Source organism: Gymnogyps californianus, chromosome 1 (genome assembly GCF_018139145.2).
Source record: "Gymnogyps californianus isolate 813 chromosome 1, ASM1813914v2, whole genome shotgun sequence".
Taxonomy (NCBI): Eukaryota; Metazoa; Chordata; class Aves; order Accipitriformes; family Cathartidae; genus Gymnogyps; species Gymnogyps californianus.
The window spans coordinates 60,438,563-60,466,086 of record NC_059471.1 but is presented as its reverse complement, the minus strand read 5'-3'; the positions used below and the strand labels follow the sequence as shown (position 1 = coordinate 60,466,086).

Below are 27,524 nucleotides of genomic sequence, written 5' to 3'. Positions count from 1 at the left end.
GGGTCCCCAGTACAAGAAAGACATGGACCTGTTAGAGTGGGTCCAGAGGAGGGCCACAAAAAAGGTCAGAGGGCTGGAACACCTCCCCTGTGAAGAAAGCCTGAGAGAGTTGAGGTTGTTTAGCCTGGAGAAGAGAAGGCTCTGGGGAGACGTTATTGCAGCCTTTCAATATTATAAAGGACGCTTATAACAAAGGCAGAGAGAGAGTTTTTACCAAGGCCTGTAGTGACAGAACAAGGGGCAATGGTTTTAAACTGAAAGAGGGTAGGTTTAGCTTGGACATAAGGAAGACATTTTTTACAATGAGGGTGGTGAGGCACTGGAACAGGTTGCCCAGAGAACTTGTGGCTGCCCAATCACTGGAAGTGTTCAAGGTCAGGTTGGACGGGGCTTTGAGCAACCTGATCCAGTGAAAGATGTCCCTGTCCATGGCAGGGGAGTTGGACTAGATGATCTTTAAAGGTCCCTTCCAACCCAAACCATTCTATGATTCTATGATTCTATGAATCCATTTCTAATAGCCGAGTGCTGTGGAATCTATGCCGAGTCCTCCTGCAACCTCTGTCTTTGTGGAGATGTAAGGTCTCTATTCCTGGTACTGCAATGATGGACAGCTGAATTTTTAAGTGAATGACTCACTACAATCATGCAGAAACACGGTAATAGGGTCTCACTCAGTTGTACCCTAATTTATCATATCTTTTGCCTCATGTCTTTCTACCGTCGCATGGACAGCTGGTCTGGAAAGCAAGCTATTAATCAATCTCTGCTGGTCAGAGGAGGCCAGTAAAAATTCTTATTCAAATCATTTAGATTGTCATTCACATTTCTCATTTCAGCATGCATTTAATCTGAAAACACTGGTCTTCTCTCCTTGTGCTTAGAGGCACTCAGTGCTCACTGTCAGACCCTGCATATTCACAGAGTCCAGTTTACAATTCTCTGAAGCCAGAGTTAGTAGCAAGGGCTTATGTCCTGACAGTGATCGCCTAGGTAGCAACAGTGGTAGAAAAATAGTAATGAAAAGAGGAGAAGAAAAGAGGAAGGACTAAGTAGTTCAGGAAAAGGTGTCAAGAGGTTCAGGCTGAGATGGAAGCATGGACAAACCCAAAAGGAAGAGAAAGAGATGTGTGTGCCATTACTGCAAAATTAATGAGAGAAGTTCTGTGAATAGATAAGTTGCAAAAGAGGAAAGAAAGTAAGGTTAAAATTGGTAGAATCTCCTAAAAAGGGAGATATGTGAAATATTGTATATCAAAGGAAATATTCAAAATGTTATCAGGATAGAAAGTGATAGCCAAGCAAAACATCTGACAATTACTAAAGAGTAGGGATGAAGCTATCAGTAACATCAGACGCTATTGAGGATCTGAAAAGGATAACAATGACAGAAATTCCTACATTTGGTCAGAAACTGTGGGAAGGGACATTTCAATGAAAATGTTGGTGGAAGCCACAGTGAAAGATGAAGTCACAGAAAATGCATAAGGAGTAAATGGCTCATATTATGAGTTTGAAGGTGAGGGAAGGTGAGGGGAATTCACTTGCTAAATGGTGAGTGAACAGAAAGCTGCAATTGATGGGAACTCTCTGAAGATAAACATTCCTGTACTCAGTACTTACACCTAAATAGGTGCTGCCTTAAATTATTGGGGTGGGCGGTGGCCTCTTGAGGCAGGTGGATCAGAAGCACAGATGGACACTGGATGGTCAAAGAAAATAGGGTTTCAGGATCTGCCAGCAGTAAAAAAAAGAAGAAAAAAAGGGGGGGGGGGGGGGGGGGAAGAGAGGGAGAGAGAGGGGAAATGAGGGAAGGAGTCACTTCAGAGCTCCAGCAGCCAAGAGAAGGAAAAGTGGTGTATGGAAGAGAACTGTGTGATTAGTAAGACATCTATGTATGTTAACTTGAATCTCAGTGCACTTCACATGGAAGAACCAGACAAGTGCAAAGAATCACTTCTGTGGCATAAGAACAGAAACAGAGGAAGGGGAAACCAGTTCTTGTCTGTAAAAGAACAAAAGCAGATGGAATCATGCAATAATAATAACATAGGAACATGCTTCAAGGAGTAAATTACAACCAAATCTAGAATAAACTAAAAATATCTCAAATTATATTTAGAAATATAATAGACAGAACAAGAAATAAAATATCAAGAATATGAAAAAATAATCTGCCAATTATTTACCACTGGAATCCCAACAGATCTACTACAGAAATCCAACAATTTTTAGAGGACGGTATTAGTAGTGGCATGACTTCTAATTGGGAAGACTAAAACTCTAGAGACCAGCTTCACCTCACCAAGTTCAGACAGCTGTGAGCGAGCAAAGATGCTCTAGTCTCCCTTGAGGCACTTCAGAGGTCAGCTCAGATCTTGGTGGATTTAATCATCACCTTATGCCATGCTTCCTCCTCTCCTTTTACTTACAGGAAAGCCCAGGACAACAGGATTCCTGATTTGGCGCTTATTCTACAATTTTGGGGAAAGAATTAGGAATAAGCTCAGCTCTCTGGAACAGCAAAAATCACAGAGTGGGCCTTCTGAAGTCCTGTCAACAGATGCTGTGCAGTGCAATTTCAAACAGGGCACAGTCACTTGAATTGTGTTTTCCCATATAATTCCTTTCACCTGCAGAGAATCATTAGTAACTAAACTATCAGCTTGAATGAAAGTGGAAAAATTGATCTTGAGACTACAACTGATTCATAAGCTCATGAGCTGGCTTTCCTTTCTATTTGTTGTTTCAAAATTAGGAAAATAAGTTTAAAGCATATTTTTATTTTTTTATTAATAATTTACTAATAAGTTACTTTTAAAAAATTAATTAAATAAATTATTTAATTATTTTCTGCCATTCTTTTTGGACAAAACTATTTAGACTAAATGGGAGAGTTTATGCAGGTAATAGTGTGACCTAGAGTGTCTCCTGCACAGTAAAAAATTGGACACTGGCTCAGGTGTTGAGGTGATTACTCATTTAAGTGTGAGGTGCTCTAACCAGCAACAAAAATTAAAATTATCACTGTATCCTTCCTAACAAGAAAGAACGGAATTTTTGTCTATAATTTCCAAAAAATACAATATAATTAGTAGTATTAACATTGAAGCATTGTCATTGAATAATGTAAAATATGAATGACATAAACAGAAGAGATATTTTTAACCATGGAAGATGATGAATTTTGGTTCCCAGCTACTTAATTTATAACAAATATGACCCAGCATTTCAGTGCTTTTATCTGCTTTTATGTTCTTTATAGAAAATTAAATTTCAAATTATTCTTTTTCTACACATTCGTATTATTGAATTACACTGAATGTTATAAACTATTATTATGGCTGGTTAGACATTCAAACTAGAATTTTCCATATATGCTTACATTCTGCATGGCAGACAGCTTGAAGAAATATTCCCTGTAGTCAGAATTTTTTATGTACACAAGGATTATGAAGAAATATGGTTTTTCCTTACATAGAAATAAGAAATATAATAAAATATATCATAGTTCATACCAACTACTTTTTGTTAATGTTAAGACTCTTTGATAAGAGTCATTTTAAAAATAAAGCCAATAAAATCTAGAAAGAGAGCATTTAGGACAAATACTACTCACCTGTTTTTAAAATACCATATGGTATGTATGCATTTACATATCTAAAACTAACTTGAAATACTGCTTAACACCAACATACATTACTGAAAAATCAAAAAGTGAGGTTTTCACTGTCAACATTAAAATAACCCGTCTGCATGTACAATTACTATGACAATGTATCTCAAGCGTTTTAGATTCTTTCACAATATATTTTTACTACTTTTTTAGAAAACAGACATATCACTGTCAGTATTAAAAGTATTGCTGGTCATTATTACCTTTAGGTAAAATACAACATTCTCAGTAAAACATCAACTGTACTAAACAAAAAGTAAAATTACCTAATTTTTCAGGTTTTCCTTTAAGTGTCTGTATTCCTCTCTAATGAATACTGATGGAATTTGGGATATACTACAGCACTTATATTTATGCTATTAGGTTTATTTAATCTATTTCATTGTTAGTGTTTCTGAAGTTTTAAAATAAATATTCACTAACATATACAATATTTATAGAGCTTGTTTCTTACAAAAATCTATAATCTATTAAAATTAATCAATGTCAATAGTTTATAGTGACTTTATGTTATAAAATCAGAGGGAACAGAAAGTTATAAACTGTCAAGTTTTATATAATATTATATTATATTATATTACATTACATTATATTATATTATATTAAGTGAACGCATACCCCCACAGACTTCGCTGTCTGCATTTTCACACTGTCGATCATCGCATTCACAGTTTTTGCCATGAACTCTGTTGTCTCCTGGAGGGAAACAAGTGCATTGGCCACATTCACATCTCCCTGTAAGAATAAACAATTGTTAGAGACATGATTTCAGTAAAGTAAAATAAATGAAATAAAACCCCAAACATGCTACACCCTACCCCCCAAAGACAAACTACAAGTCACTCTGTATTAATTAAAGTATGCACATAAACACTATTAGAAAAAAACTCCAAAACTATGCCTTCTCCATGGCAACCAGCAGCAAAGTATATCACTGTTATATCTTGGTGGAAACAGCAACAATAAGCAATCATTGGCATTGTACGTTTTTCATATCTCAACTTTGCATAACAGAGCTATGGCACACGCTTAACTGCATAATTAACCTCTATAATTGCTGTAAAATATTTAGGACATACCTCAGAAACTCCAAAATGAATGTGATTAGAATTAAATAGTCTATGCACAGGGCTATCTCAGATACTCTCTATTCATGTAAAAACATAACTCTTCAAATACTCTGTCAGGCATTTGGAAAGCAAAAATCCCTATAATTTTTCTTGTCTAGACCTGAGGAAATAGAAGTCAAAAGCACAACCTCTGTCAGAGTCTTCCCTTCCATCAACCTGTTCACAGGAGAACTCCCCAGAGCTTAAAGACTCATCCAAACTCCCACAGAACTTCTACTCCAAAGCCCTCAGAGCAGTGAGTATTAAATGGTCAGATGTGAAAAAAATAAGATCAAGGACAGTCTTATATTGCACATATATGAGACAAGCTCAGTTCAGGGTAGCATTGATTTTGTTATTTCCTAACTTCTAAGAGTTTGCCTCCGTATTTTTTAAATTGTTTTAATGCAATGCTACTGTGAGAATGCTCTGACTATGACACAAACCATGGATCAAAGTAATACATTTGATGGGCTTGGGAAAGGATATTGTGCGTAAAAAAGGGCCACCAGAGACATGGATTAGGATGCAGAAAAGCCTGTTCCTCTCGATCTAATTTAATCACATCATCAGTGAGACTCAACCTGGGCCTCGACCTTGCTCTACTGACTGCAGAACCCAAATTTACAGTAGGAGCAACTATAGCTACAAAGCAAAAAAATCCTCGAAGTGCAGCCTTTCATTATGTAACCAAACAGTACCGCATGTGCAATATTTTTTCAGCATTTGCTGAAATATTGTGCTGAATGGGAAAGGACTGTTAAGGAGAACCTTAGTGGGGCTTTTCTAACTGTAGGTTTTGCGACAATAGAACCTTTTAGGTCAACGTACTGCCAAATCATTCTTAATCTTTTTTTTTTTTTTCAACTTCTAATCTAGATTTGTTACATTTGTTTTTCAAAAAAACCCAGTCTAATTAAGTTGGAGTAGAGGGGGATCTTATTACTTATGGAAAAAATTCCCAGCTCATTTTATAGCTGCCATACTCTTCATCTTCCCAAGCATCAATGTACATTGCACTTTCGAGCTGACATTCTATGTACCAGGATTCAATCTAGAAGGATATTTTATGATCAACTTAAAGTGCAAGAATCTTAAAAAAGACATGCTGATAGAGAGAATTAACAGCAAATACTTCTTGACACCTTTATAATACACACAGTTGTAAAACTATGTTGCATTGGCAATTATTTGAGGATATTTGTTCCAGAAAGAAACTTATTATAGGAATACAGTTGTATTTCATAATCATGTCAACATTCAAGATATGATTGTCTACAGAATTATTGATGTTATTTGCCTGCATTCTCTAAGCTATAATTATTTGCCAAGGACAGCTACATTAGAAACTGGAAAAAAGTCATTCCTTAGTACTAAATATACAGAGGCTTTTAATGAGTCCAACTTGTCACTATTTGGGGCTCTCACAGTCTCTTTCTATGCATCCACCTTAGACAACCTGGCTACTTTTACAAAAATGTCACATCACAGTGTCCCAAAGCACAGTCAGTCACCCGTAGGCAGATAGGTACCTGATGAACAGGACCCATCTGTTGTGAAGACTCTATAAAATAAACAAAAGAACCATCTTTAACAGTGGTATCCTGGCCAGCTAATGCTATAATAAGGAGGATGCCTGAAGGACAATAAAATCAGTTTAAGCAAGTTGCTTTGAAGAGAGGAGTCAGCAGAGATGGAAAATCCTCCAGAGGGACGAGCAAAGGAAGGTTCTGTAATGAGGCTCCTGCATGTTCTGTAATTAAGCATTACCTCCTGTAATGCTTAATTTAATAAGTCAGAATGACCTGAGAGCCCAGTGGCTGGGCACTCGCACTGGAATGGGAACAGGTTCCTCTCAGTCCCTGCTGCAATTAATATTTATTCATTTTAGTTAATGTGCAACAGTTTTACCAGAAAAAAAACTGAGGAATATCCCATCCCTAGGCAGATAGGGCACATTTTTGTCATGTAAGAGATAGAAGCTCAGATTGTCTTCTCAAAATCAAGCATAAAGGGGATTTAGGCCCTACTTTCTCAATCTTCTCATCTTAGCTAATGAATAAAACATCAACACATATATTCAAAAAGCCCAAATTCCTGGTTGATATCCATGCCTTGTATTTTATTTTGGCTGGCTCCCACCTAAGTTCAGGGTATGATTTAGATCATCTGACTGTGGACCTCAGCAGAACCGAAAGCGTCTTGAAAATGGACAGAAACCTCAGTCCGTAAGTGCTCTGGAAAAGGATTTCTCTGAGCTATTTCTTTACTTTTAAATATTCAAAGATACAGTTATAGTAGTTTAGTACACTGCTGCTGAAATTGATACTCAAATTGTTAGTTCATCATTCCTTTTCTTTTACAAATGTGACAAAATCAGCACTAGGAGCATGAGAAGTGAACTTAAGTGGTGGCACTAAATAATTGCAACTTTGTACTGGCTTAAAAAGCATATTTTTACCTCCAAAAGTACTGAGATTTTGGTTAGATTATGTAAGGTGGGCTCACTCTGTGGAGATAATTTAAAAGACAATCAAAGTCCTATTGCTTCTGAACAGCTAACTACATAGGATGTAGCAAATGTAAACTTCAAAGGCTCAATTTATCACCATATAGATAAACACAAAAATTAATAGCATTCTGTAACAATAAATTTCAGGTTGCTTCCCTGGGAAAACCAGGATAAGATATTTGCAGGGTAAGCTTGCTTCAGCTATACTACTACTTTGTCAGATGTACCTGCTACTGAAATAACAGAAGCCACACCTTATTCTGTGACCTTCTTCTCTTAGTTATTGTGATAAAATACTTGCCATACAAATTCAATCATTCAAAAGTAATTTGAAGCTCACATTATACTGAAAAGGGATCAGCACTTTACTAAACATACTCTTTCTTTGTCTAGAATAATAGGTTTACCATAGCAACCTGATTATAGAGGGAAAGCTACTGCCAAACACATCCTAAATTCTCTTTAAATTCCAGGGCATACAGAAACAATTAAACACAGGAGGGCTATAATATTCTACTCCTTCTCAACTGTCTGTGCAAGAGCTACACTTTATGACTAAAAAGGAACAAGTTCACCTTAGACATTTTATAGCAAGTGGCTTCCTCTCCTCCTCACTAAACAGGGAGAGTAAATTTCACCGTCTGATGACTTGAGATGAAGAAAGCTTTATGATGGAGGTTGTATTAGCTATTAGCATTGAAAAGCTTAACCTACTTATTGCAATGCAAGATTCCAAAAACAGAATAATTATACAAGACATTTATTTGTCTTCAGTCTTAATATTTCCTCTCACTCTTTCCTCCCATTGATGTCAAGAGGAGTATTAACTTATTACCGATAATTGTTATTACTTGAAGACTGAAAAAAGACCAGCTTAGGGTGGGTTTTTTGTTTTTAAAGGGAATTAAAGTGCCACTTCTTATTAAGACACATACATTTGTTAAATAACTAACTCTAGAATTCTAAAAATCCGTGCCTTAAGCATTTAGCTTTTGATTTTATTCACCATTTACTATAGCATTTTTTCATTCTTCTTGTCCAACATTTATGAAAGCATAACTAAAGTAAACAGTGCCTAGACTTATATTAAACCTGCTCCCATGCAAATTGCTGTGACCATTAGCTGCATGGATTCAAACCAATTTCCAGCTGTCTATATAGACTGACTGAAAGTCTCTTTTATACAGGTAATTTTCATTTTAAAACACTGTGCTAGAAGTATATAATTTGCGTAATAAAACGTTTTCACCCTGTTATTGCCAGCAAAAATATCAGGAAGAAACAGCAATAGTTTTCAATGTAAAAATAAACACTGAATATAATAAGATGTACTTCATTGTCTTTTCCTGTCTATAACTCTACAACATAAAGGATTTTTCTGTGCATGGTGCTGAATTTTTACCTTCTAAATGAAAACAAATAAATAAAGTAATTTTTAATTATTTTTTTTTTAATGTGTAAGAAATACAGTGCCAAATTGCACTGAGATTGTGGTAAAAGCAAACCAGGTTCATTGGTACCTCGGAAAGACGGTGCTTCAGGCTAGTGATAAATAGAAGGGAATATGCCTTTAGGAAGGACTTTTCTGCCCCATGGCTGTCCCAGGCTTAACATCTGAAAGCATTACCTATCAGAAATTGCAGTTTCTTTGTTATCAAGCAATATCAGGCAACCTGAGCACATTCAGTAAAGCTGCTGTGTCTTTCTGCCAGCAGAACCCATTTCATGCTGGATGGGAACAGATGATCTAAAATGATGTTCAGAAACGGCAAATCAGAGAAGGGGGATGGGAAGATTTGTACAGAAGATCACAAAGTTTCAGGGGATGTAGTGAGTGGGGGAAAGCAGATGTGACTTAAGGAAGGAATAGATAGGATGTAGCAGCTTCAGGTAAGGAAAAGGAAAATTCACTGACTGAGTGGTGGAGGGAAAAAAGACCAGTAAAGGGAATAAACAGTACCACAAAATGGGCAAACAAAATGCAGCGCTTGCCAAAAATAGGGTGGACAATCTCATCATCCCTTGCTTAGTCTGAGGCATTAAGAGCAGTGCAATCCAGCTGAGCTTGATCAACGTGGAGAAATTTATAGACTCAAATAGAAAACAACTACAGACTTCTCCGTGGGCACACAGTTTATTTTGCATGTGCTATTCCCAAAATGGCCTGGAATGACTTCTCACACCTAGAATGGCTTTCCATTTAAAAAAAAATAAAAATTTGTATAAAAATATTGTACTGACTAGACAAAAAATAATTCTGCCTTATACGTGAAGGGATCCCTGGATTTTAAAATGCTGGTAATTGTTGGACCTGGTTGGTTGGATGGTTTATGAGGTGCCAGAAAAAGGGAACCTTTGGAAGCATCTTCAGTATGTGCAAAAGTATTCTTGGAACCTCTTTAAACACCTGAATATCTGGCTGATCTCACACAAACTATGAAAATCTGGGGATTAGTTTCTTACGAGGATTTTGGGCAAGCCAGAACAATGTTCTACTTGTAATATGTGAACAATGTCATCTGCAACCTCGAGTTATGTTGGGCAAAAAATAAGTTTTCTTCTAAAAAAGCTTTGTGAACTTGTATCAGTACAGTTCTGTTTGTCTCCAATGCTCCAACATGTCTGAAGTTTTGTGACAACACAGCTAGATGGGCTAGCATAACTCTGGTGCTACCTCTTCAGCAAAAGGAGTTCAACATCTACATGAAAAAATCAATTCTCCTGCTGGACTTGAACACTCCTTTCTGCACTGAAGTCCTCTTTTACCATCTCAGAGAAATTAAGAACATCAGAGCCCTTAAATCTGGCTTGTGCTCTCTACAGAGTGCTCAACTGTAGCTGCACAGTGAGGAAGGTGCACTGTGCTGCACAACATGCCGACCTTTATCACAGGTACGAACGTTAGTTCATGCCTGGTGAGCGGCACAGTGATAGGAGCAGAGGCGTGTATGAGATCTACCAGTAGTGTGGCGTCCTGGCTCTGCTGTGCTCTGCGCCTCATGAGTCTTTGCAGGAAAGATAGAAAGCCAACAGCCCATGAGAGGACATCTTGTACAGCAACTTCCTTGCATTTGAAACATCGGATGGGAATATTGATGGTTTTGTATTTTAACTGAAGCTACAAGAACCACGAAGGATGTCTTTTCTTAGCGTGCACAGGATTGCTCTATTAGGCTGTTGGGGGTTTGGGGTGGGGGACTTGTTTTCGTGGGGATCTTCCGGTGAAAATTTGGTTTTCCACACAAGGTTCAAGCAACAAGCTCTTTTTTTTCTGCAGTACATTGTGAAAAATAAAATTGTGCATTTATCTCCTCATACACAAGAAAAAATGTGCTGCAACTATTACAAGAACAACTACTTGTTCGGATTTGGTTTGGGAACTAACTTTCTGTTTCTAAATGAACACACAGAAAACAAACATGCCTTAAGTCTACTCATAAAAAGAGATTATTTGCAGCATGACTGACCCAAGACCTCAACTAAAGATATAAAAGCTCCAGAGAAGAGCTTAGCTGAATCATACAGACATAAAATGAAATGAAAATTGCTTTAATAAATCTAAAGTAATTTCCAAACTTCAGATTTTTGAACTACTGTTTTTCAAGAATTTTGTACGCTGAAGTGAACTTTTAGCAGCAAGCTCTGAGATTTTTATTTGAATAGCACCAACAGTAGCTAAAGCATGTAATTGGGTTAAATATCTGTATTTTCCTTAGTCTTACTAGGCAACTCTCAAGTGCAATAACTGCATCAGCTACTACATTCAGCACTATCAACAGGGCTGAAGTAGCTGCAATCAACTAACTGTTATCTTATAACTATATCACACGCTTAGAAGACATGTATCTATAGCTGATAACTTTTTGTTCCAGGTTGCATTATCTCACCTTAGGCCCATATGTGTCTTCAAAGGCCAGGATACTTTCACTAATTGCTTATGTTGATACACCTGTTTTTATTTTAATTTCCACATCATGCTTGGAAGACCTACTCCAAATCTGTGTTAAGTGCTCAGTGACACTGCGCCATCCAGTGCTACATGGAACATCATAGTCCCATGTGAAAGGGCTGGGAACAGGTTGAAAGGCTTCACAAGGTGTGTGCAATGCAGGGATTGTCACGGTGGCTCTGGAGACTTTGCTGTGTACAGCTTCTCTTATCCTTTTCCCTTAGGAGAAGGTACCTAAAGTCACATGTCTGCTCATCACCTACACTCAGTGTCTTGGAATGGCTGTTGGTATAAAAATTTGGCCTAAGAAAACCAGCAGAAATTCACTAAATTAAGAAATTATTTTGTTAAAGCTGCCTGAGACTTTCCACTATTGTATGTATGTTTTATGAAGTTGTTCACTAGTACAAAGTACGAAGGTGTCCCTCATATAATAAGGTGTGTGTGTTTTTTCTCAGAAAATGTATGTTTCTTTTAATCTTTTTAAAATTGAATTGCTTTATAATGTGAAAGAGTATTTAAAAAGGTCTGACAATTTAGTTTTACCTTAAGGGAGGAAAAAAAAAAACAAACCACAGAAAACAAATATCCCTAAGATAAAAACCCTGGAGAAATAAAAGATAAGTATGTTATCCCAAACAACAGAACTCTCACAGCAGTGCAAGCAACTGAATATCCAGGATTGTAAAAGCAAGCGTTATGCAAGAGCAATTGCAAATGGTTGAGACTTGCCCCCCACTTTAGTACACACGGCATGTATGACTGGAAGCTAATTGCACAGTTGGCATATGGCATCTGAAGTAAATGCTCTTCCTTTGTGACTGCCTAATAGTGAAATACTTCTTTAGATAAATCCACTCAACAGCACCACTTTACAGATTTAGCATCAGATAGTCTTTTACAGCTCTTGCTGATCAGCACTACCGATTTGTATCTTCTTTTCCATGTTGCTTTTCTTTTTGCTTTTTTTTTTCCCTCCTCCCTCTCTTTAAACATTTGGGTAAGAAGCACTGCTGTGTTGCTAGTTTCCTTTTCAGATTGTTAACTTGTTGACATCTGCTATCATCATCAAGCCGGCATGTCTCCTCCATCTGCCTCCTCTCAGTAGCAGTGCTTTGAGGATACACTCCTTGAAGGCTGCTATTGTGTGTATGCACAGTCAACAGGGAATTTCTAGAGGACTTCCAGGAGAGGAGTCATCAAGAACACCTCTGCTCACTTTGCAAGAACAGGATTTTAGCCGTATGCCTTGCTACTCCTGGTGACATCTTCCTCAGGTCTCCCGTTGGGGGCACGCCCTTGACAATTCACTCACTATATTAAGGGGACAAGTAGGACTTGTGGGACTGAGTGCACCCTCAGCAAGTTTGCTGATGACACCAAGCTGTGTGGTACAGTCGACTCGCTGGAGGGAAGCAGGAGGGTCCAGGGGGACCTTGACAGGCTTGAGACGTGGGCCCATGCGAACCTCATTGTGGTGGTTTGACCCTGGCTGGATGCCAGGTGCCCAAAGCAGCTCCATCACTGCCCCTCCTCAACTCAACAGGGGAGAGAAAATATAACGAAAGGCTCGTGAGTCGAGATAAGGACAGTTTAATAAAGCAAAAGCAAATGTCGCGTGCGAAAGCAAAGGAAAACAGAAGATTTTATTCTCTACTTCCCATCAGCAGGCGATGTCCAGCCACTTCCTGGGAAGCAGGGCTTCAGTACACATAGCAGTTGCCCCGGAAGACAAATGTAAATAACGAATGCCCCCCCCTTCCTCCTCCTAGCTTTTATTGCTGAGCAGACATCATATGGTATGTAATATCCCTTTGATCAGTTTGGGTCAGCTGTTCTGGCTGTGTCCCATCCCAAGATCTTGCCCACCCCCAGCTTACTGGTGAGGGGGGGAATGTTGGAGAGACAGTCTTGATGCTGTGCGAGCACTGCTCAGCAGTAGCCAAAACACTGGTCTGTTATCAACACCTTTCTAGCTACCAATACAGAGCACAGCACTATGAGGGCTGCTATGGGGAAAATTAACTCCATCTCAGCCAGATCCAATACAAGGCCAAGGGCAAGGTCCTGCACATGGGTCAGGGCAATCCCAAGCAGGGATGGGCGATGAGTGGATTGAGAGCAGCCCTGAGGAGAAGAACTTGGGGGTATTAGTGGATGAAATATTGAATATGAGCCAGCAATGTGCACTCGCAGCCCAGAAAGCCAATCACATCCTGGGCTGCATCAAAAGAGGCATGGCTAGCAGGTCAAGAGAGGCAATTCTCCCCCTCTACTCTGCTCTGGTGAGACCCCACCTGGAGTACTGCGTTCAGCTCTGGGGCCCCCAACATAAGAAGGACATGGACCTGCTCAAGTGGGTCCAGAGGAGGGCCACGAAGACGAACAGAGGGTTGGAGCACCTCCCCTATGAGGACAGGGTGAGAGAGTTGAGGTTGTTCAGCCTGGAGAAGAGAAGGCTCTGGGGAGACCTTATAGTGGCCTTGCAGTACCTAAAGGGGGCCTACAGGAAAGATGGGGAGGGACTTTTTATCAGGGAGTGTAGTGATAGTACGAGGGGTAACAGTTTTAAACTGAAAGAGGGTAGACTTAGGTTGGATATTAGGAAGAAATTTTTTACTGTGAGGGTGGTGAGGCACTGGAACAGGTTGCCCAGAGAAGTTGTGGATGCCCCCTCCCTGGAAGTGTTCAAGGCCAGGTTGGATGGGGCTTTGAGCAACCTGATCTAGTGGAAGGCGTCCCTGCCCATGGCAGGGGGGTTGGACCTAGATGATCTTTAAGGTCCCTTCCAACCCAAACCATTTTATGATTCTATGATGACTACAAAGGCAATTACTTCTCAGTTCGAAAGAAATGTGATAGTCAATGTCACCACACAGAGGAGAGATGTGTGAAGGAGACAAGAAAGAAGGTGGCAAAACACTTTCTAAAAAATTACGTTGTTAAGGCAGAGAACAGTGGAAATGGAAGAAGAGGAGGAGGAATCCATTGGAGAAAAAGAGAAAAACTAGACAGCATGGCAAATGTCACTCCGAAGATGTAAAAACCCTAGAATTCAGCAAGCCATCATCTGATCTTTTTCTACTCTTCCTCCCCTCCCCTCTTCTCTCACCCCAATAAAAATAGTTCTTTCTTCCATCAGCCTTTTTCTTTTCTGCTTTTCTCTCTAGTTTTTTTTTTTCTCTTTCCACTTTGTCCAATGGGCCCTCCCCTCCTTTAAAATGTTTCACTGCTGGGTACTGAACATTTTGTACTTCTACAAATCACCTTGTCTTTCAGATCACCCCATGTTACCTTCTCTAGCTTGCACTGAGCTCTGTCTTTTCATCTCTTTTTCATTCTTTCCCTCCAAAATGCTTTCAATAACTCAAACTATCAAGAAAAACTACTGTAAAGAGATGCCAATAAATCAAGTAAAGGATACATGGCATTCTACTAAAACTAACATCTTCTCCATAGAATATTAAAAATGAAGTATTGTGTTTGATTTAACGGACCTGACTTGAGAATGCTTTTCCTTCACCTTGACAACTATCAGGAAAAATAAGTCTCATTTCCCTTTCAGCCTGTCCAACTGTCTGATGCTTAGCATAAGCTGCTATAAAATATTTTCTAGCAAAACCCAAACATCATAAAGAGGCACAATCCAACAGCGAAAGATATATGAAACACAAGGACATTGTTCAAGAAGCTATGATGGCTTTTGAGCCATTTACAGCTTTATACGTTTGACAGCCTTATCATCCAGAGGATTGACTGCTTACCCCTTTTTTACATGATCTGCCATGTAATGAGTCATAGCACTAATTCCACAGAGATATTTAATTTGCAGATTAATTTACTAGAAAATGTCAACTGCTTTGTGGAAGTTTAATCACCAAAATGTTAACCTTGTTCACTTCCTGCTGATGCCTGTTGTTTATTAGGTAGTAAATTTCAAGATATTTTAGGGTTGTAATACAAGCCTATCTATTAAAACATTTAAACTCCTAGACACTCTGCTCTTTGAAGCTTTAGCCAAGATTAAAGAGCTTTATAATGGCAAAACAACAATATGAAAAGATTCAACTGCATAGCAACCATCAATATTATTTGCAGATAACAGACTGCTAAGTTGAGAAACCATGGCAACAAATGACATCACACTGTATCTACCTTATTGATTAGCTTTCACCTCAAGACTTTTTCCAGAAATGAAAGGCATTACCTAGCAACTGCATCATCTATTGAGTTGTTCCAAGTTAAAATGCTCTTACCCTTCACTCGTAAGCAAATTTTTCCTTTTTGTTGCCAACTGGCCAGATTGTGCACTAGCCTCTCGTTACAAGGCTCTCTATTTAATCTGTTGTAAAGACACTGCCTTATGGCTCCTAAAATCTTTGCCCCAAATGTAATCGCATCTGTGAAATAATGCTTCTTCCCGGTCCCCAAAAAGGTTGGCTCTGAGGAAAAGTATGTAATGTGTAATGAGGGAATTAAAGGCGTGATTGTAACAGCTTTTTAAATGCAAACTTTATCTTTAGAAAACAACACAATCCTTCATTTTCCCACTCTCTTATTTCAAGTATTAGTAGTAAATTCTTCACTGCAGCTAAACCTGAGTTTACAGATTTCAGGAAGAGTGCATAGCAATAATAAAACAGTGAGCCAAGAGTTATCAAAGGAGACCAGCTAGGCACATTATGTATCACCCTACAGGTGTACTTGTTTAAACTTCTTGGAAGTAATACCCTCTTTGCTCATCTGTCTTGATAGGACTCCACGAGCAGGCAAGGACACTGTCTGTTAAGACTGAGTTAGAAAGAACAGGTATAATTATGAGCTTCACATATTTATACTCAGCCTCCTGTTTGGAGGACCTGAATAAAACTCAGCAATTAAAGACAGCAGTTTCCAGCTAGTCGAAACACGTGCAACAAGTAATTAAAGCCTACTGAGGTCACACTATTCCTGCAATGTCTGCCACAGAAAAGATGGATTTGTGATCAGTCTCCAAACCTTCCTGATAAATACAACAGTACTCTGAAACACTAAAATTAAGGCATTTTATCTTAATTAGTTAACTCAAGCAACTGCTAGGAAGAGCCTAAGACTGAAACAATTGCCTATACATTAATATTGTTGCTAGTTCTGACAGCAAGAAAGCAGGTTTATAGTGTGCATTAGGCCCAGAATTTCTAGAAGGTTCACCGCTAAATACGACATATGCTCCTGCCAAGATTTCTGCTTTGACTGGAACTGGCCTTCATTTTGCCAATCATCAGTCACAAGCAATAGATTTACCTGCGTGCTTAAGTTGGAGCTGTAAAACACAGCAGTCTCACCATGCGGCCACCCGCCCCTTCTCTACCACCTGCTTTCAGTCCTGACCCACGTTGCCAGCAGCTACTCTGTGTCTGCTCTCAGCAGGGCAGCCCACTGAAAATGCTGACAGCCAGCAAACGTGCCTGGAAGAGCCTCAACCCTTGGTCAGTGTCACCCACTGGACAGGAGAAGAGGAAATGCCACTGATGAGCAAAAGAGGTGCTTGAAACTGAATGGAAACTAGGGGCCAAGAAAGCATTTTTCACATCAGTGCAGGGACTGCTATACTACCACACAACATGAACTTCTGGGAGTGCCAGGGAAGGTTTGTATAACTCACAATTCTTCCTATAATTCCTCTCTCAAAAGAGGGAGGGAGAGAGAAGAAAGAGTCCAACACTCCCCAGAAAGCATTAAAAGCTCTCCAGCAGATGGAAAATTCAAAACACATGACCAGTCATTAGTCCCTGGAAAATTTCAGTCAATATGATTTTGAGGAAAAATGGTCACATAAAATGTCAGTAATATGCTTGATAGTAAATATTGTATCTCTTTTGCTTTAAATATATGGCTAATCTTTTTTGTCTTTAAAAGTCACTGTGAGAATTTTATCAACATTGATATATGGCAAAATTTAAGATGCAAATAAGAATAACAAAATGTCAATTTTTTATAGCATCAGAAACATTCTGAAGTCAAATGAAGCAAAAATAGAAAAGCTAAGGTCTATTATATAAATCAGAGAGTAAGAGGATCTTTTACAACTGATTAAAAATGTTAAGACTGTAAAGCCTGATAAGTACTGTAGGGAATTCTATGCTAAATTGAAAACATCTATCCTCTTCTGTTTTGGAAATAAGTATAGATATTACACAATGTACTACTTTGTCAATCTCCTCAGTCATCATGTAAGACCACAAAGACAATGCAAATAGTCCTTTCTACAGACCAATTGCTTTATTAAATTTTTTAAAATTCATCAGAAATGAGATTGCTGGCTAAAAAAGCAATCCTTTCAAGGGAAAAGCAATATTCACTGCAATAGTGTCTAGCAAAAAATATCTGCCAAGCAAAAGAACAACTAAGAAGAGAAATCTGGACCTAGCCAGTGGACTGAGTGGTTTTATCTTTCTGGGTAGAGAAAGAGAAAGAATGCATCAAAGCCATGCGCTGTAGCAATTTGCATGCCTTTGCTCCCCAAAATACTTTCTCTAAGCAGGTCCACTAAATTGTAAACTGAAACTGCCTATTCCCCACCAATGAATATATGGAGAACATAGTGTTCCCAGAGATAGTAGTCACTATTACAGAAATCTGAAGGTAGATGTGACTCCCTACCCACTCCAGCTATTTAGAAGCAGTTCTTTGCAACTTCAGAGCAAGGTTATTCCAGTGGAGAGGAAAGAAAGAACTCAACCCTTCACATACACCAGGCTTGTGGAAAAACCCTACAAAAGGCAATTTCAGTACTTTTTTAGGCTTAACAAATGTTCACTGATAAAATAGCCAGTGACAAAGTCAACAAAGCAGAAACACAGTGGATATTTCATGTGAACGTAAAGCTGGGAGAGGTTGGTGGGAGCTTTTTCTTTCTTTTTTCATGCTTTTGCATTTAAGGGTAGGAGTAGGAAAAGTTATCTACGTGGTTGCCAAGGCAGCATAAGATGAGACAAGGACCATTACAATGACTAGTTGCAGTTTGGTAAGCATGCTCTGCAATATGTACATGTAAGAAATGTAATCTAACAGGTTCCACCAAAGAAAAGATCCCAAGACTAAAGCCACAGCTGAGGATGAAGGCAAAATTTGGATGGGGGATGAAAAGGTATGAGAGAAGAGGGAAGGCCAGATATACTGAAAACTTGCAAATCTGGCAAACAAGATTTTGACAGCATACTCCTAGATGAGGAGAATGTGAAACATCTGGCCATGAAGTCAGGATACAAAAGCAAAACCAGTAACAGAGAAGAATCAGGCTTGAAGGATAAGTTTGGAGTACTCCAAACACCCTGAAAAATGATGAAAAGAAGATGTGAAATGGAAGGAAAGAAGAGCAAAGACGCCTGCAAATCACAGAATCATAGAATCTTAGAATCATTTACGTTGGAAAAAACCCTTGAGATCATCGAGTCCAACTGTTAACCTAGCACTGCCAAGTCCACCACTAAACCATGTCCCCAAGTGCCACATCTACACATCTTTTAAATACCTCCAGGGATGGTGACTCCACCACTTCCCTGGGCAGCCTGTTCCAATGCTTGACAACCCTTTCGGTGAAGAAATTTTTCCTAATATCCAATCTAGATGTCCCCTGGCGCAACTTGAGGCCATTTCCTCTCGTCCTATCACTTGCTACTTGGGAAAAGAGACTGACACCCACCTCGCTAGAACCTCCCTTCAGGTAGTTGTAGAGAATGATAAGGTCTCTCCTTATCACTGAGGAACAGACAAGGGAGGCAGGTAAGTATCACAGCTCACAGAATAAGAAGTGTATGATGATGTGAAAACAGAAAGTAAGGTGATCTGCCAAAAGAAAGAACACAGGAAGAAGGAGAACCTGTGACTGACACTCAGCAAAATTAGGCAGATTAATCTCAAAAATACAAGGGTATGCAAAAGGGGTGAGGATGAGTAGTTCTGAGGAAGATGCTTCAGCAAGTGGAAACCCAGGTGTCCTCAGGAAAATATTTCCAATTTGCAGAAAAGAAATGGCATTAAAAGAGAATTAAGGACAACAGCTAGCTCAAGCAGTGCTGTGAAGAGAGAGAAAAGCTATATTATCCTCTAAAAGCAAAAGAACTTCTGTCCAAGTCAAAATGACTTTATCTATGGAAAGAGCCAACACATTTTCCATAATAATAAATAATCAGACCCCATTTCCATAGGAAGACAGCTCTGATTAATCAAGACATTCACCTTGCTGAACTATGAAGCAATGTATCATTTTACAGACCGCTGAGTCTGCAGAAAGAAACACTATTTCCTGCACCACCATGGTTCAAAACTTTGCCAGTTGATTTTTATTGTCTAAGAACAATTTTTCTGTCACTGCTATGGCCACCTTTCCTCTTACACAGTGGCACCAAACCACCTCTGAACCACCATGGCTCGTAAGGATTGAATGGTGGCCATAACACGTGGGAAGTGTGGTGGCACAGCTTGTGCCGACCTGGAGAAAAACAGTGTTCCCACCTGGCTGTTCAATCAAGCTAGATCTTTCTTTCAGTAAAAACAACCATTCCTATACGCGTACTTGTTATAATTAGAGAGCGCATCAGGGATCACGGTGCATGGTTGCACCTTCTGAGTTTCACCATGGATCTGAAGTTAGTCAGATAGCAGTCCACCTTCTTGCCTACAAGAATGAAGCAGGATTACAGCACCTGAGGGCAGAGCACTAGCAACCTGTGTATTAAAAGCGGTCAGTGTGCAAAGTGGTGTTATGAAAAAAAAAAAACAACTCCACAACCTATGCCTTGCAAGAAGGGGAAATTTGCAAAGAGCATCTCCAGATGGAGAAAGACAACGTGGGGGGAACTGTCCCTTGCAGTTGCAAGATACCATTTAGCAGCTGACAGGAGCTCTTGTGCTGCTGTGAAGGTCAGGCACTCCTGGCCCTTGGCTCCTGCTGCACTCAAAGGAGCCACGAGAGCTGGCAGCTCTTGGTTTGCATGAGAGGTGATTGCTCACAGGAGCTTGGTGCTTATAAGTCCATCAGCTCTGCTGCTCGTGGAGGTATTGCCATGCTTGGAGCAGAAGGCACTCGTGAGTCCTGCTGAGCCCTGAGCTCCAGGGCATCTTTTGACAGCAGCAGGATCCAGCCCTGCTGGAAGGCAGCTGCCCCCGGAGCTGAACTCAGCTCTTGAGCTTGGACCTGTTATGTCCACAACAAGCACTGGAGATGAACCAGGCAGCTTTGCAGCAAGTGTGAAGTAGCATTTGTTGTTCATGGCTTTCACTGAGAGGGATTAAACTGGTATGAGAGAGCAGACAGGAGGCAAATCCCAGTGGTGAGAAAGATTTTTCCAGCACTAGGATGCCATCTCTGATTTTAGCATGGCATGAATTAATGCTAAAGCCATGTTTGTTCATATGGATTTTTACAGGCTATCAAAAATTCGTCCCAGCCCTTTTCCAGGAAATGTCAGAGTTCTGTTTAGCAAACAAGAAAAAAGAAATAAAAACAATTACTGCTAACCAGATTGAACACAAAGGCTTTGGCAAGCTCTGTCATACCTGATTTCAGCTGGAAATCAGGCCTAGATGGAGTATTCCACACTTATCATAAACATCTTACTAGAGAAACAAAATAGGCCTGGTATTACCAGTCTAAATTTGTCAAAATTGCTTTAAACACAGCATGAATGTGGGATTTATTTTTATTGCTGTTTTAGAGAGAAGTACCCCAAATTAGTCAGACAAATAAAAGCAGTAGTTTAATGCTATGCTTAAAAAGCAATTAATTCTGCAGATCTATTTTTTAAGCTAATAAAGGTTTTGTTTTGTTTTGTTTGTTTTTAACAGCAAGCAATAATGAACTAAACAGCATTTATTTCATAAAAAAAGGTGGATTGGCTCCTCTTTGTTAATAAAGCCACAAGAAAATTGTATTTAAGCCTCCTCTCAGTAGTTCCATGCAACTGAAAAACTGGTGGTTTATTAAATTCCTGTGCAGTAAGATGTAAGGTCCAGGCAACTGCTTAGATTTTAACCCTTCTCCCCAGGAATCTGAGTTACGGCAGAGCACTGACAGCAGCAAATAAGAGGCTGCCACAGAAGAATTAGTAATTTTGTTGCTATTTTCATTTCCCCCTCCTGGAGTGGGGAGGCTAGTGAGGCTTGGTGCCGAGGGAGTGGGAAGAAATAAGGAAAATAATCAGTAGAACTCATTATTTTTCTGTGAGAAAAAGTGGGAGGCATAAGTTATAGGGAGCGGTAATTGTAGATCAGACAAGGGCAGAAACTGATACTCAGTTGTGAGAGGAAAAAGAGCAGTGGAGACATCAGCTGAAAATAAGCAGCAACCACATGTACTGTAACATCAGTAGCATGCAAAACATGTCAAAACTCTTGCAGTGCACACACACACACACTCACAGAAATGAAGCATTTATTTTAAAAAGTCAGTCACTCTTTGCTTCCTTCCCAAGAAGCAGCAGCCCTGCCTCCTCCCCAGCAGTGAGACTGCACGCATCTCAGCATCACTGCCACAGATGTCAGGTCTCTCCACCTTGCACAGTAATAGTTTGGCTTTCAGAAGTTATGATGGGAAAAGGGGTCAGCAGGCAGAGCAGCAGCGGGCGACTGCCAGAGCAGGCTGCATTGCAGCAGGCCTGGACAGCCTGGGATTGTTGCTTTTGGGATCAGGAGCCTGAGCACAGGCAGGTCACAATGACAGAATTTAACATTTTCCTTGAAGCCTTCATTATCAGCACTGCTACTTAAATGAATGACTCATTCATCTATGCTGTCTCAGAGATCACAACAGGAAACATTACACCCATCTCTATCTGTTTCTCCACTACTTTATTTATAGCTGCAATTAATGAAAAATAAATGTATTTTCCCAAGAATTTTCACTACACAAGTGAAAACTATCTACAAACCAAATAGTTTATACAGTATAAGAAATACATATAAAACAATACACACAACCCCCCCTCACTTTTAGTATCTATCTGAAAGACAATCTAGGCTTACCCTAAAAAAGCCACCACTGCTAAGCAGACGTTCAGTGTTCAGAAGACCGATAAAATCAGCATACAAAACCAAACAAACCCCACCCCAAATGTCAAGAGACATGCCAAGTGCAATATTTTGATAGGACAAGGGGTAATGGTTTTAAACTGAAAGAGGGTAGAGTCAGACTAGAGATAAGGAAGAAATTTTTTTACAATGAGGGTGGTGAAACACTGGAACAGATTGCCCAGAGAGGCGGTAGATGCCTCTTCCCTGGAAACATTCAAGGTCAGGTTGGACAGGGCTCTGAGCAACCTGATCTAGTTGAAGATGTCCCTGCTCATTGCAGGGGAGTTGGACTAGATGACCTTTAAAAGTTCCTTCCAACCCAAACTATTCTATGATTCTATCTTTCTGTTTCTATACTGCAAATGCAATTGTTTTCATGGGCATTTTTCCCCCAAAAGACCTTTATCTGAAAAACTAGTACTGATTGATACAGGTATCTTCTATACACAAAACCCATGGAAGACCACACGCATGCAAGTGTTTCTTAAAGGCAAAAAGTAACAAATGCTGAGCTTTCACAGCAAGCTGTACCAAAATCACATGATCATATGACTTATCATGACACTGAAGATCAATATAATTCTAGGGAAAATAACCCCACCACCACCCCAAAATGTCAGATTAAAATAACTTCCAAATGGAGGAAAATTTGGAATGGCAGGTAAAGTATAGTTTGCAACATGCACACGGATCTGCAACAGCGTGAAAGGCACTCACAAGTTAAATGGTACAATTCTGTGTTTCATGTCATTTTCAACAAGTACACCCAAAAAACAAACACAGAACAAGCTCTGGTTGCTTCTGTACTAAAGGGTAAGAAATTACATGTCAGCTTTCACCCCATCCTTCTGCTTCTGCTAGGAAGGAGATAAAACCTTTAAGGATTGATCTGTACAGTCTTTCCAAAGCAAGCTGGATCCAAAACTCAGTTATCAGCATGAATACAGATGCTTAGCAGAGTTTAACAACTCAAGCATGCTGCTATGCTAATGTGGTTTCACGTCTGGAGCTAGATCTTGTATGGCTAACATACTATGAAACACAGACTCAGGACTTTCTGTAGAAGACCCTATGGACAAACTCTTAGGAATGCTGAAGAGTTTTGAGCTGACCCATGGCCTGTGTTCCTAATGAAATGATATATTTGTCTGAAGAATCTTATTAACTCCTAGACAGCTGTATATACCATACAAAGCCCTTGATTAGATGTGATCCATGGTAACTAGGGAGATGTGGCTGGAACTCAGGCTATGTGGACGCTCATATATTTATCTTCTGCAGATAGATTTTTAATGAAAATAAATTCAATTTTAAGCATGCCTGTGGCTCCAAATATCTCAGTAAAGGAGAGCCCCACTAGTTAGCACAAAGGCTGAAGTGAACCATAAACTAGGCAACAAGGGATGTATTCTTGCAGAACCTGAAACCCAGAAGGAGCAGCTCTCTCTACTCCCCCCTTTAGCTCTCCTCTTGCTGTCAACGGTCTCTTCCCAGGGAAGCCCAGGCAGTCACAGGGATTGCCTGCTACAAGGGAATGAGTTACTGAGTAGTTAAGTGATGTTACTCTCCAATTCTCATGTACTTGTTATACAAGGAAAAAAGGGAACACAGCATAACATAAATTAACAGCAATATCCGCACAGATATATAAACCAGAGAGATACACACACCGAGGAGTATCTTAGCTTTTCCTTTTCATTAGAATATATGAACAATGCTACTCTCAGGTGTTAGCCTAGTACCATGAAATCACACCATCTCAAATTAGAAAAGAGATGGACTAAGGGTCTAGTACTGCTGTCTCCTACTCCTAAGAGACTGCAATACGTTATCTTTAATTTACATTAATTCATTTGTATTGATGGGAAAATGAAACTGTTGCCATGAAGCGATGCCACAAAATTCAACAGATTTATGTGTCCTTGTGGGAAAGTCTTTTCAGCTAATGTGAGTAACAGAGTAATCAATGGGGATCACAGAATAGTTGAGGTGGGAAGGCACCCACGGAGATCATCTAGTCCAACCCCTCTGCTCAGCGCAGGGTGACCTACAGCAGGCTGCCCAGGACTGTGTCCAGTTGGGTTTTGAATGACTCCAAGGATGGAGACTACACAAAATCTCTAGGCAACCTCTTCCAGTGTGTGGCCACCTCACAGTAAAAAATTTTTTTTCACCTTAATCCTTTTCCTCCTCTGACCTACTATGGCACCAGGATGTTAATGGGTTTCCATTACTTAGAAAAATCACAGAATTTTAAGATAAATTATTATAATACCTCCCCTGTAGGAGGTGAAGAGAAAAAAAAAAAGTTGGTCGATTAATTAGAGATCATTGAGATTTTCTGGAAAAAACAAATATAAGTTTCCCAAAAGCTTGTGGTGGAAATGCACAATATGCATTTGCACTCAACACCTTCTGAGTCATCAAAAAAAAAGGAAAAAATCTGGGAAATGGAATATTTTATAGAACCGAACATCTCCACCCTGCACTCCTTTGAAAATGAAGTTATGTATCTGTTTTGCAAAGGCTGTATATTATTTTTGACTAATAGTTTATGCTTTTTCCAAATACATAAATTAGAATCAATACAGCAACATATTTTACTGACTTCTAAGTAACATAGAAATTAATTCTTAAAAGTGTGCTTTTGCCAGCTACCTTTGAAACAGTGATAGATTTCAAATTTCTATAAAGGACACACTTCAAGTAACTCACTTTTCTTGCCCCGCTGGGTGCAGGGTCCTCAGAAAGAAGCTCAGAGTTAGAAGTGAAGTGATATTCATTAAAGCAGAAAGAAGCACTCTGTTTTTCAGTCTTAGACTATCAAAACTGGGCTCCACATTTATTGTAAATGTATTTCCTAGGGAAGATGAATGTTCGTAAGACATCCCACCAGAAACAAGCCAATTTTTTAAATGAAACTATGACAGGATTAATCTTCCTAAATGTTCTATCAAGAAATTTCAAATTATTTTTCTGTTTTCTTTGATTAAAAACTCAAATAGCTTATAAAAAAAATATTCACTGTTCTTATCTTTGAGTCAGTCAGTAGCACTGACTATAATACCTCATGGTTTGTCTTAAGCTCTAGCACAAGATCTACAGTAAGATCTCAAATCCAGATTAGGCACAAAGGTATTTTATATCCAAAACAAAACAAAAAAGTCTGATCTACACTGCAGTGAAAGATTCTCAGGAGTAGGTCTGCAATTGAAAAAAAAAAAAGTTTACAGAGCATGAAGACTGGCACAAATATTACCATTCTCTGCTGAGAGGACAAGGTGTAGTTCTTTTTCAACATCTGCTAACATAAATCATCAATTCACCTCCTCAAAACAAAACACTCTTCCTTTGGGAAAGGGTGAGAACAAGAGCAAGTCTCAAGTGGTAGCACTCTTCCTTAGCAGGCAACTGAAAGGCACTTGTATATGGTGGGGATGTAGTGTAAGAGCATACATAGGTTAGAATGAATTCCAAACACCACAAAAAGTTATTCAAAGACATTCAAGAGGACAAACAGCCTTATGGTGCTTAACAAAGCAAGGCAGCAAGCCTGAAAAGCAGATCAACAACTTGAATGCAAAGCTAAGCCAATAATTTAATAGGGGAATTCTAATAGAAGATGGTCATAAACAGGGCAGCCTGCAAGGAAAATATGTTTAACTAAAGCAAATGACATAGATCGAAGGCAGGTGTGAAACAACCTCAAGCTGTTGAGATTTCTGGAGTTTTAAAAATAGATTGCTCTATATCTTTTTAAAAAATGCATTTTTCTGTGCTTTGTTGAGAGTACCTCTGATGTATAACAAAGTTCTCAGAATAGCATCATTTCAAGTCTACAACTATGAAGAAATATAAAAGGTCAGTATAAGTCTATGAGGGATATCTGTTTTGTACCAAGACAGGTTCAAAGCACACCAATGCACACCTTCTCAAAAAATAAAATAAAATAAAATTAAATTAAAATAAAAATAATGATGTGTATTCTAGGAGGCACTAATACAATTTCTGGCAAAACAAGTGTGACGAGGATAAAGCCTCAAAAGTACAAAAGCTTGGCATTTCCAAATTACACAACCCAGATCCCCTTACCTGGGCCCTTTTTGTATAGCAGGATATATTACAGCTGAACACAGAACAAATTATGCAACAGTGCCAAATGTTATTGCTACTGTGTTCATTAACTTATGTACTTGCATGTAGATAACTGTAACTGCTTTGTTCTTATCATATGCAATGTACAGAAAAATCTAAAATTACTAGAAATGGAATATTTATGATCTTAAACCACAGGGGCTCTAATCTACAGAGTTTATCATGAGACTCTGCAGGTTAAAGACAACAGCCATCTCTCATTCTGCACTAAATTAATTTCAGATCCAGTTCACATTATGTGAAAAAAAGGGTTGTGGGAAGCTTCATATCCAAATGTCACTTGAATGAAAAGAATTGCTCAGTATGCCTCCATTTTTTAATCTGCGAAAGATTATTCAAGAGCATGGGTTAACTCCTGCCAAGCGTTGTTTCTGTGTTACAGTGTGTAGGTGAAAGGGCAATAGAAGCGTTTTTCTCTCTCTCTTTCAAACAAATCCTTTCAGTGAATTATTCCTGTGTAGTACGAGGATGAATTATCAGCGCTAGCAGCAAAAAAGCACTAATAGTCTAAGGATGAGTGTAGGGGCTTCCGAAATACAGCCAGTTGAATTACTTGGAGGTAGTAGTATGAGTCACCAACAGCCATGAACGAACAAAGGGGCTACCTCAGTGCTGTTTGATGTACTGAGATGGGTGCACTGATTCACTAAGTCAAACAAGAAGGCAATAAAGAGGGGAGAAGGATGTACTAGAAGCCTACCATTCACACTGCATAGTCTGGGCAAGGCAACTGGCTGGCTCCATCTTCTTTCCAGGAAGAAAGTAATATATGAAAGTGTAGAAAGTTATAGGGTCATGGCCCTGCTGACTCCTTGGCAGCATGTTAAGAAACAACTGTTTCACTGGGAGATGGATCTTATTACACTACCTGTAATAGGCACCAATTGGGCATTGCCCAAACCCATTAACGAGCCCAATGAACAGCTGTATCTCCTGCTGCTCACTTCTGTTCTTCCTTAGGGACTTTTCATAATCTAGGTATTCTAGCCTGAAACTTAGATAAGGGATAGAGGAGGAGGGACAGGAAATTATCTGTTGTTATTCAAACCTCAGGATTTTTGCCCTTCAGCT

General features: G+C 39.2%; 1 protein-coding gene across 1 annotated transcript in view; it reads right to left on the bottom strand.

Annotated features, from left to right (window-relative positions):
* The window catches only part of ITGBL1 (integrin subunit beta like 1), a 150,941-nt gene that overhangs the window by 16,740 nt on the left and 106,677 nt on the right, over positions 1–27,524 (bottom strand). Inside the window, exon 8 of the mRNA XM_050909225.1 lies at positions 4,295–4,411. Within this exon, the coding sequence (XP_050765182.1) occupies positions 4,295–4,411 (117 nt within the window). The remainder of the gene's footprint in view (positions 1–4,294; positions 4,412–27,524) is intronic.